The 12,014-nt window shown below is 51.7% G+C and overlaps 1 protein-coding gene across 1 annotated transcript in view; it reads right to left on the bottom strand.

Annotated features, from left to right (window-relative positions):
- The window catches only part of GRIK4 (glutamate ionotropic receptor kainate type subunit 4), a 417,952-nt gene that overhangs the window by 97,958 nt on the left and 307,980 nt on the right, over window positions 1-12,014 (bottom strand). The window contains exons 10-11 of the mRNA XM_046017419.1: window positions 7,334-7,486; window positions 6,537-6,641 (exon numbers count right to left, since the gene is read on the bottom strand). Of these exons, the coding sequence (XP_045873375.1) occupies window positions 6,537-6,641; window positions 7,334-7,486 (258 nt within the window). The remainder of the gene's footprint in view (window positions 1-6,536; window positions 6,642-7,333; window positions 7,487-12,014) is intronic.

Raw genomic sequence — 12,014 nt, forward strand, 5'->3', positions numbered from 1 at the left:
CGCGTCCCGGGGTCAAGCTGCAGAGTTGAAAGACCATAGACTTTGAAGATAGCCTGACCTGGACTCAGGTAAGCCTGGAACTTACTAGCTGTGTGGATGTGGACACATTACTTTATCTCTCTCTGCCTCAGTTTCTTTGCTGGCAAGATGGAGAGAGTAGCCTTTATGTATGGCTGATAAAAGATGAGAAATTTTAAATATCTATGTACACCACTCTGCATGGGGCATCACGGAGAAGACCTATTATCTCATTATGTCAGCAGAGCCAATGTTCTACCTAGCCACAGGAAAGCAGAAGAGAGTACCATGCAAATCTAGTTTCATAAATCCTTGGGTTTAACAAGGCCAATTGTTGAGGAGTTACCATCTTCACACAGGAAGTAAACTGAGGCATCCCCATTGTGACGCACAGGGATCCAATAGGAAAACTGAGATCTGCGTCTTTAGTGAGGGATGTCAGGCCCCCATGCCTCAGCTCTCCTTCTCCCAAAGGCTTAATTAGAGCCTGTTAAGCCCTTTCCGATCCTCAGATGAAAGGTGTGCTCATCCTACTACAGCCCTAAGAAAGTCACTTGGGAGCTGCTCAGAATCTCTGATCTTTAGACTAAGTTAAACGAAGGAAATTAAGGGCCCTCTCATGCTCGGCTTCTTTCTTTGTTCCCCTTGTCTCTTCCGAATCTGATTTATCCTGAATGAAGAAGGGAGATTATACTATTCCAGTGCGATCCAGGACATCTTCTGGGGAACGAAAAGGGAGAATATGGGCTGGAGAAGGGAGAGCTCACATAGGCGGAACAAGAGGATGGCCTTGGGGGACCCTGAAGCAATACCATTGACCTCTAGGCCCATAAATAAGCAACTGAGAGACGGTCCAGCTTCAGAAATACAACTTATGGGACACTCTAGGGAACATTTCCCCCAAAACAGTCTCCAATGGGAGCTCCACAGAATTCCAAGATGGAAAACCCTCTCCAAACAGAATCAAAATAGTAATTCTTTTAATGGTTAAAAAAAAAAAATCACCCTCAATTCTGAAAGACTATTTTTAAAATGGTAATAATCCCTTAATCAGCCACCAGCAGGGAATATGGCATTTGGTTCAGACATTTTACCAATTACAACCCACTGGGTCCCTGTGTGGTGCTTTCTCAATAATCAAAACCAGCTCTTAATAGCCACTCGCCCAGACAGGAAGAGAAAGAACAACACCAAATCCGAAGGAGAAGACACCATTCCTAAAGAAAGCCCAGCCCAGCAGGTCACCGGGGCAGGTGACAGCAAAACCACAGACCCGAGTAAAGTGTTTTGATTTGGGAGCTCAGGGGTTCCAAGAAAGTGAGCAAAAGCCAAGAGCAGGAGGTCTAAGAGCATGGGCTTTGGAGTTGGACAAGCCTGAGGGTGAATTTTAGCTCTGCCCAAAGCCTTTGCTAATAGTGAACTTGGGTCAAGTTCCTTATTTTCCTGGAGCAACAGTTTCCTTATGTGTGATGTGGGGGTTTAATCTACCTTCAAGGGCGGTCCCCCATGCCAGATGGGATCTGTGCCAAGGGCCCTTGTGGTGTCTGATTCACAACAGGTATTCGAGAGATGTTATTGCCTCTGTTCCTGGCTGCTCCCCCTTCCCCTGCCAGCACCACCTTGGATGCCATTGGAAGAATATTCAAGCAGAGCTAGTGACTTTCCTCCCACCCTGGAAAAGAAGCCCAAGTAATTATCACTCCCCAAACCATTTCTTCATCCTATAATAATCAGGGGAAGGACACCTATCAAGAGGCAAAGATTGGGCTGGTGATTGAGATGGGACCTGAGGACCAGAGCTGCAGAGCTCTGTCTGTGCCCATGATACAACTTGCACGGTATTCACAGGTATTCACAGAGCCTGAGCGAGACAGGGAAGTAGCAGGACAGTCACCAGATCTGTTGAAGAAAAATGGGTAATAAAGGGGATTATCGCAATCCACTTTATAAATCCAATCAAGAATGTGTGTCCCTGGAGAAAAAGGAACCCTCGTGCACTGTTGGTGGGAATGCGAACTGGTGCAAGCCACTCTGGAAAACAGTATGAAGCTTCCTTAAAAAGTTAAAAATAGAGCTACCCTACGATCCAATTATCGCACTACTGGGTATTTACCCAAAGGACACAAATACATTAATTCAGAGGGAGACATGGACCCCGATGTTTATAGCAGCATTATCTGCAATAGCCAGCTTATGGCAGCAGCCCAAGTGTCCGTCCAATGACGAATGGATAAAGAAGATGTGATAATAAAGAATATTACTCAGCCATAAAAAAGAATGAAATCTTGCCATTTGCAATGACATGGATGGATCTGGAGAGCATTACGCTAAGTGAAATCAGCCAGAGAAAGACGGATACCGTATGCTCTCAGGCATATGTGGCATATAGGAAACAAAACAAACAAGCCAAGGGGAAAACAAAGAGACAAGGGGGGCAAACCAAGAAACAGACTTTTAACTACAGAGAGCAAACTGCTGGTCACCAGAAAGGGGTGTGGTGGGGGGAGGGGTGAACTAGGTGATGGGGACGGAGGAGGGCACTGGTCATGATGAGCCCCGGGTGACACATGGACGTGCTGAGTCACTATTTGCACACCTGAAACCAAAATCACACTGCATGTTAACTAATTGGTATTAAAATAAAAACTTAGAAAAATGTGCGTCCCTTAGGGTAGCGGAAGACCAGAAACGCCTTTCTCTTTGATGGACTCCTTGGCTCAAAAAGATGGGGGTGGGCTATGGGGAGTTCAAGAGGAAATTCTATGCACAGAGGGCACTATATGTCAAAATACAGCCTGTGGCCCCCCTGTACTGTAATTGGCTCTCTAGGTGCCAGACAAGAATATGCAGACCTACGCAAGGCACCCCGTTTTCCTGACTCAGAATTTACAGCTGTGGGGCCTGGGAATGTATGATTACAGCAAGCACCTGGGTCATTCCTCTGCACATCTGGGTTGGAGACACCCTACCTACAACAACCATGTATGTAGCCAAAGAAAGACCAGTAGCCTCTGTTCAGGATGCCGCAGACCAGAATCCCCTAATGGGCTGGGCTGAGCTGGGCTGAGCTGGGCTGGGCTGGGCTGGGCTGGGCTGGGCTTCCCTGGGCTGAGCTGGGTTGGGCTGGGCTGTGGTGGGGCCTGGAGGCTGGTGATGCTGTTTCTTCCCAGCCTAAGTAGTGGCTACTGGACAAGACAAGTTAAGGGAAAGAGGTACTTTGAGCCTAATCAGCTGTCATTCAAGCAGAAGACGGGGTCAGAGCCTCCAACCAACTCTGCCACTGCAGGTGTTGCCTGGTGGGAGGGGGCTGGAAGGGGCCCCTTCTGGGCAGCGCTCTGGATGCAGGCATGAGGTCTAATGGGGAGATGTTCAGAGCCTGGGATTGGACCTTCTGTGGAGTGTCTCTGAGGCTGGGCACGAGCGTTATGTTCTCCTAACTACGTCTTCCCCATGATTATCCCCACGTGCTTCATTTCCTTACTTTTCTAATTTTCTTACATTTCTAATTTTTCCTATAGCACTGATCATTACTGACACTGTATTATGTATGGATATGTTTGCCTATTGTTTGTCCCATACTACAATATAGGCCCCAGGAAAGCAGACACTTTGCCCATTCTTTAAAGTCTGTGCTTAGACAAAAGTCGGGACCATAGTAGGCACAACAGGTATTTACTGAACACAGGAATGAATGTTCTTCATTTCACAGCCCCTGAGCATACTGGGGCTCACAGAAATCCGCCTGGCAATTTCCCCACAGGCTGGAGGCTTCCTTTGTTCAGGGTATTAGGAGCCTGAGGGCATGACCTGAGCTTCCTAACCCCAAACTGCACTTATTATTTTCCCGTGTCCCCTGACTGTGAGCTCTCTCAGGGCCAGGGACTGTGCCTTCTGTAGCTTGGTTTCTTCTGAGCCCAGCACAGTGCCTGACAGAAGGAAGCACTGTCATTTCTAGATCAAAGAGTGGAAATATTACAGCTACTAGGGGAAATTGCACAGAAAACGGTAGGTGTGCTGAACCTTTAGGGTCAAATCCACACTCATAGGGACTTGCTTCTTCTGTGTAAAATGTTCAGTTGGGGAAGCCAGAACTCGTACTCATACTGAGCACGTGCTCATCGGTTGGTTAGAGAAATGGGATGACCATTCCGTGATACTCTAGCCCAGTGTTTCTGGATATCTACCTAACCCTGGACCCTCTTTTTATCTTGCTGTTTTCCAAGAAAGGTAACGTGGCGTCGTGGCCTGGCATAATCACTGTCCTCCTGGAAGGAAGGGCTGAACCAGAGCCCCTCAGACATGGGGACAGAGTGACAGGACGTGGGTGTGGCCAGGCGTCAACAGCGTAGTCTAGAGTTCCGTTGAGATGCCCCAGTGCGCTCAGTGACCACATCAGTTCCTAGGCCCTACCCGAGGTCTACCCAATGGGACCCTTGTACAGTGGAGTCTAAAAACCTGTGTTTTGAACAAATTACCAAGGTGATGTTGAGGCACGATTTGTCTGTCATCATGGTTAAAAAGGCGAGCTTCAGAGTCAGAGATGTTTGGGTTCAAAACCAGCTACCACGCTAACTGTTCAAGGCCAGGTCCGGCCGCCTCCATGAGCATTCCTTCCGTCACTTATAAAAGAGGGATTTAAAAAAAGTACCTATCACTGACCACTCACTAAGAAGAACAAACCCTAACTAAGATGGAACAAATAACCTGCATAGTCCTATAACCATTTCAGAAACTGAATTTGTAATTTAAAGTTTCCCGAAAAACAAATCTCCAGGCCCAGATGGCTTCCCTGGAGCATGTCACCAAACATTTAGAGAAGAATTAACAGCAGTTGTGTACAACTTATTCCAGAACATAGAAGAGAGAGGGAACACTTCTTAATTCATTTTGTGAAGCCAGTAGTACCCTGATATCTAAAGCAGACGAAAGGAATAAAAAAATTAAGTCAAAAACCCTCCAAGCCCAAGGCAGACCAGTAACCACTCAGAACGTAGATGTTAAATCCTCAACAAAATATTAGCAAACCAAATCCAGCAATGTCTACAGATTATACACTCTGTCCAAGTGGGATTTATTCCAGGGGTGTGCCGCTGGTTAAACACTTGAAAACCAATTAGTATAATCCACCATATGATCAAGGTAAAGAAGAAAAGGAATATGATTCTACCTGTTGACCCGGACAGAGCACTTGATAGAATTTAACCCCCATGTCATGGCAAAAACTCTCAGGAAGTTAGAAAGAGAAGGGAACGCCCTCAACTTGATAAAGAACATCTAACAGTGCACCAGGGCCAGCAGCACATTTAACGGTGAAAGGCCAGAGTGTCCCCCTAAGATCAGAAACAACTTATCAATATTGAACATTGACGTTCTAGCTACCGAACCAGACAAGAAAAGGAAATAGATGGTATCCAGATTAACTGTCTCTATGCGCGGACGACAAACAAATAAAATGAAAATAAATGGAAAGCACCTTGTCTGTAAGGTTAAATGAGAAAACACATAGGACACAACCATATGGTTTATGGCCAGTGGTAAGAGCTTAGGAAGCACCAAGCTGCTCTGTGATGATGATGATGATGATGATGATGGAGGAGGAGAGGAAGGGGAAGAGGAGGAGGAGGAGGAGGAGGGCAAAGAATCTGGATAACCTTGAGGAAAGGTGACTGTAGCCCCTTCCGGGCCACATTCCTGCGCTCAGCTACTCTGACAGCCGGAAGCCCTCCAGTGCGTCTGGTTCCTGCTATAATTAGCCCATCAGTTCCGATTTCTCTGGCTCTTCTAAGGCTGGAGGAGGGTTAGCTTAAGAATAGGGGGTTGATTATCCAGATGACGGGGCAGTTGGGAGACCTTCAGGGAGGCACCTGGAGGGGCTGTCCGGATTCCTGTCTCCGCGGACATGTGAGGACCGGACAGAGGGAGAATGAGCTCGTGTAGAAAGGAGGGAGCAGTGGTGGGGTTGAAAAGGAGCTTCAGAGGACCGAGCTATCCGGAGCTGATGGGTGAAGATAGGTAGCAGACGGGAGGGGAGGGCTGTGACCAGCATGGGGTGGGCGTGGGTCGGTCAGGAAAGAGCCAGCAGGAGGGAGCTGGCCGTCCACTCCCACACCAAAGGGACCCAGTTGGTTCCTTCCCTGCACGCTCTCGGGAGTCTGATGCTGGTTCCAGTGTTAGGGTGAAACTCAGGGAGTAGAATAATTCAAGATGGTGGGCGTGGCCTGGGAATTTCTTCCTTATGTGATACCCTCTTGCCCCGGTTCCCCTACAGAGCATGATGGCCTCCCTCTTGGTGTTCTGCTGGGGCTGCAGTCCTGACCCACACTAGCTGATCTGTGGCCGGAAGCGGGGGAGGCCGGCGCATGCGGGGAGCCATGCATAGGAGGCAACCTGTAGCTCCCGGCGATAACCGAGAGCAGGGGCCATGCTGGGTGCCAAGGAGATATGGGATGGGAGGATTGGGGACGCAGAAGGGAACAATGAGGAAGGCTGGGCCATCATGGCTGTGGAGCCAGACTTACCTGCCGAAAACCATTCCTGGTGAACTGTAAGATTTTCAAGGCATAGTTGGACCTCTGGCCTTTGCTGTTGAATTCAATGTGGCCGGTGAGACCTTCCAATTCTACCTGTCCAAGAGAGAGTGAGTTACAGCACCAAACAGGGCCCGTGCTCCACCTGGCTCCAAGCATTCCACACACGGGCTATTTAAAGATGCCTAAGAGAAAGCAGACCATCAAGGTCCATTCTCCTGCCTGTCTCTCAACCACAGGCTCTCGCGACTACAAATGTGATGTTTCTGGAATGAGTTCAGACTTGGCCGGGGCTGGAGTCAGAGAAGGATGCCCCACACCCAATGACCGCACATAAACCAACACAGTGCCAAGATGGCGGCCTGCACTCCAGTTCTCCTGTGTTCCTCCCCAGGGTGGTGCTGTTAACAGAATCTATCCTCGTTGGGCAGCTGCTCATGCACCTTTGGGTCTGCAGGGAGTCAGGAAACCCCTGACTCTAAATGCAAAACCCACTCTGCACCAGGCTTCTCTGACAGGAGAGGTCTTCTTGGTGGGCTAGAAATCCACGTCTCCATCCCCCCAGAGGAGACACGCTGGAGACACGGCCAGGAAAGCCAGCTCCAGACTACGCCTCCTCAGTGGGGCGTCAGGGATCAGGGAACAACGGTGCACGGTGCAGGGAATGGTGTCACTGCGGATGGCTGTTTTATCTGGGGCTGGGATATTCCGAGGAGGCCTGGAGGTGGAGGGCGGCGAGCAGAGTGCCCCCCCCCCCGCCCCACTGCGGGGCCCCAGCGGCCCCTCACCATACGCAGGTAGTTCATGAGGCTGGTGCCATGCTGCCAGATCTGCGCTGAGCCGCAGGACAGAGGCTTCACGCCGATCTCCTGGCTCCGGTTGAGCTCCTGCACGGCGGTGACCACAGCGTAGACAGCGTCAAACAGCAGGGCCGAGGACAGCTGGGAGGGGGCGGACGGCGGGCAGGAGGGCAGTGGCCGGGGGCCCAGGGAGAAGGAGGGATGGATGTGAAGGGGGTGGGGAAGGGAAAGGAAAGGAGGAAGAGAAGAAGGGAGGGGACCAAGAGAAAAAAGAAACAAAGAAGAAATAAGGGCACTTGTTTGTTTCTCGGGGACACTGCCTGGCTCTGGGACAGCTCCGCTTCCCCAAAGCGTTCAGGTGTTTGCCCAAGGCAGGCAGGGGGCAAAGGCTTCTCTGGGATTGGACCACCCAGCCGTCCCTTGGAGCCCCAGCGCTTTCAAGGATATCTTTTTTTTTTCTTTGCTCCAAGGAGGTAGCAAATCCCGTTGCTGTCAGAAATCCCCAAGAAGGGGATACGGCTACCTATCTCGGGAAGAGGGAAGAAACATGGACACAACGTTCAGATCTGCCCATTGTACGATGCTCGGCCAAAGGTCACCTACTCCTAGAAGACCCCAGGATATGGCATCTCCCTGGATATACCTACTGTCGGTCTACTGCTCTGTACTACTCAGTGTGATGTGTACTTACAAAGCACTTGGTAAGCGCAAAGCCCAAAGCTGAGCAAGACTCTATTCCTGCAAGAGGTTGCCGTGGATAGGAGAGGGTGTATGGGGAGACAGGACCCAGACAAGGGTAATGTGAAACTGAGTGAGTGGACACACAGGGGTCGGGGCGGGGGGCGGGGCCCAAAGGGGAAGACCATGTTGCGTGATCAAGAAAAGGTTTCTTGGAAGACACAGCGTTGGAACTGAGCACTGAAGGATTTTGGTAGAGACATCATTGGATCTGGGAGGGGGATGAGCTGGGGAAGGGGAAAAGGGCCTGCAGAGGAGGAACTGGACACACAAAGGGGTGCAAAGTGTGGGACACACTTGGGGGGCGCGTGGGAGGGGAAGAAGCAAGAAACCAGCAATGCAGGCAGAGATGATTCTGCAGAGGGAGTCAGAGCCGGGGGAAGAAGCCCAGGCAGCTTGTTCATATTTTATTCTCCCTATTCTAACTGCAAGCTCTTTAGGCAGGAACAGATAGGGCCATCATCTCTCTACCCCACATAGCATCTAGCACCGGGACCCAGCAGGTGGTAGGCCCCCCCAAGACATATTTCTAGAACTGAATTAAGTTTTGGGTGAAATCTGCCCACGGAGACTCAGCCAAAGCCCTGCCCCATGTATTAACCTGATGTTTGCCGCTTTGGGTAGGGGCCGAAAGCCTGCCCTTGACAACGACACTCGGCTGTTCACATACAGTCCCCAACAAGAAAAACCTACTGAGTGTAAATGACAGTAGGGACAAACTGTACAGGAGCCCTGAGGGGATGGCCCTGTGGGGGCAGTCCCATCGGGATCTGTCACTTCTTATAACCTCCTCCTCCCTGGCGAGGCCCTGGGGGTCTGACCCCTCCAAGGCTGGAGGCAGGGAGACCATCTGGTGACCTCTGGGATTTTTTTCAAGCTCTCAAGACAGAGTGTAAGCATCTTGAGACAGGGGACTCAGGGGAAAGCTCGAAACCGGGAGGACTACACCCAGAGTCTAGATCCCAGCCTTCATGCATGTGCTGAGCCATCCGGAGCATACCGGAAGCCTGGAGAGAAAAACGGCTCCCCGTAAAGGAGAGGCAGCCCCCCTGGTTCGCGGGTCTGTAGCGTGTTCTGCCAAATGTGCACCCCCTGGGTGCGGGCAGGTGTCAGCTCGGGAACAGGTGCTGGCTGAACGAAGACTACAGGGAGTCACAAGAACAGGGAGCTCAAGGCAGGAAACAGGCTGGGAACAGTGACTTTTCCCTCTGCAGCTCAGCTGCCTGTTGGGCAAGGAGTGCTGTGACAGCGACTTCCGACTTCCAGGGGAGGGGGGTGTTGACTTCGGATCATCTTTCTAAAAGTCAATTACAGGGGAGAAGAGCCCAGGTAAGTTTCCCTGCCCTGATCCGCATTCACTTGCATTGCAAACCTGCCTGGCCCACGCAGTCCTTCTTCCTCCTTCCCCTCTCCATCCCTCTCTGGCTCCTTCTTTTCTTCCTTCCACCTGCTTCTTTTCCTTCTTCCCACATTTATTCAGCTCCTACAATGTGGCAGCACCGAGACCTCAACATCTCCCATTCTCCTCCAAGACGTCCACAGAGGCAGGAGCCCCTGTGTCCCCTGTGCCTGGGCTGGGCCTCTCAGCTCTCTTACCCCTCCTTTTCTGTCCCCTGGCCCTGAAGTGCCCTGTGGCCTAAAGACCAAGCAGGTAGGGGCACTAAACGGAGCGATCAGGACCAGTAGAAAGCTCTGCAGTCAGGCTGAGCCATGCTGACTGGCCACCTCCCTCGAGTCCCTCCCGCCCATCACCTCCTTCTCTCTCCTCCCCACCGCCTTCCCCTCTGCAGCTCAGCTCCTTCTTCATTGATTCCAGGCTCACCTGCAAGGCGCTCGATGCTTCTCGGCGAGCCTACAACTGTCCTTGTCCTTTGCACATAATTCATTTTCCCCCAAGCACATGTGGCTCCTTTATTAATGGACCTTTCACATTTCCTTGCCAAAAGGACATATGGAAATGATCAATGCTACAGACTCTCCCTTTCCAGCTTAGACAAACATTGACCCGAGGAGGGGGGCGTTGGTTACCGCCACTGACATTGGCCCCTAGATCCTTCCGTTTGGCTATTTAAAGGATACGGTAAACTAATTTCTGTCCCACCTTCTCCTTTGTCTCGCCACTAATCTGTCCATTCAGAGAATCTCAAAATCTCGGCCTATTAGACAGGAAAGTCTCCTAGACATCAAAGAGACCAACTCTCTTATTTATCATTGATGAAACCAAGGCTCGAAAAATTCACCTCCTGCCCAAAGTCACCAAGCAGGAGAGAGGAAGGGCCAGGACTGGAGTCCCAGGACCCTTTCTCCAGTCTGGTTTCTCTGTGTCTACGACATTGTCCTTCCGTCCCCTCGAGAAACCGGCGGTGAGTCATTACGCTGTCAGATTTATTCCCATACCCAGCCTCCTGGGACAACATGGGCAGTCTTCTCGATGTGGTGACCTTCTCAACAGCAGACGGGAGCATGAGACTCTTGGGCCAGAGCTGGGGGCAGGGAAAGGTAGTGGGCAGGCCTCTCCCTTGTCCTGGGTTTGGCCATCACCCACTTTGCCCCTTGGTCTGACTAGTTGTCTGTCCTCACACTAGCCTCCCAGTAAAGAACCACTTAGAAACGTTGTTAGAACAGGACAGGGCAGGACAGAAGGGGCAGTGGGAGGGGACCACCGATTGCCTACCCAGCACCCATTCTTCCCTTCTCCCTCCCCAACAGAGCTCCCATTGTGTTCAGGTATCCTCCACTCTCCACATGCTGCAGGGATGGCCAAGCCAGCCCCAGCTCTCAAGGGATCCTGAGTGGTCCAGGAATCCTTCCATCCTCGCCATCATGTTATTCGGGAATGGGCCAGCGGCCCAATTCTGACCCACGAGACACGAACTGAGACCAGCGGGGAGGGATCACTTCTCAGAACTCTCCAAGAGAGGGAGTCCTTCCTCCTCCTCCCAGCACTACGGTGTCAGGACATGGAGCCTGGGCTTGCAGCAGCCAGCCCTGCTCCAGCCTGAGGACAGGCTTGACCTCAGAGGGGACAGAGAAGAACAGAAGGAAACTGGGTTTCCAAAAACATCCGTCCAGAGTCTGCCTTCCCTCCCAACTTGCTGTGACACGAGGTCACATGTTTCCTTTCGGTGAATAAAGCACTTTAATATAAGACTTCCCTTGCTGGAAGCAGAATGCACCTTAACCAGTACGAAGGCCCCAGGGACTACCTTCCTCCCAGGGCACATTTGCCCTCAGAGAGGCCTGGGTCCCCTCATCCCCCTCTAGAGGCCCTTCTTCTCAGGAGGCTGTGTGCTGGTCCCCAGAAGACCCCAGTCCCTGCAGACCGGCAGACGCCACTCTCTGCGCCATTCCTCACACCCTCCCACCAGGCCCCGGGCTGCTTCCTGCCTCCTGCTTGCTGTTCCCACTCGTCTGGGATGCGGTTTTCTTGGCTGATGTTCTCTTATTAGCAAATGATCCGGCTGCTGGGAGTGGGGCACGTGCCCGTCCGCAGTGTTCTTTGGGCATCCTCTGCTCTGGGACCTTCGTGATATCTGCCAGCGCTTCTAGGAACGGAAGCCCAGAGAGGGATGCTGGGGACAGGGGTGAGTGGAAGGGGGTCAGCCTCAAGTTTCCTGTCTCCTCTCCATCTGCATATTGACTTCGGAGAGGTGACACGGTGGCAGTCCCCAGTGAGCCCTGGGCTTCACGGGTCCTCTCCGCGGCTCAGTCTGGGCCCATCTGAGCAGAAACCTTCTAAGCCCCAAATACCATCCCTCCCATCTGGGTCTCCTCAGAGTCCTCCATACATAGCCCCTGTCTCTTGGACTCCTGGTGAGGCTCCCAGGCCTTCCACCTGGATCCTCCAGCTGCCTCTCTAAGCCCCGCTGCCCAGCCCGCCCCAGATGCCCATCTCCTCCGCTCAGCCAGGTCCACCTCTGACCGGAGGGCG

This window comes from Meles meles, chromosome 8 (genome assembly GCF_922984935.1).
Source record: "Meles meles chromosome 8, mMelMel3.1 paternal haplotype, whole genome shotgun sequence".
Lineage (NCBI taxonomy): Eukaryota > Metazoa > Chordata > Mammalia > Carnivora > Mustelidae > Meles > Meles meles.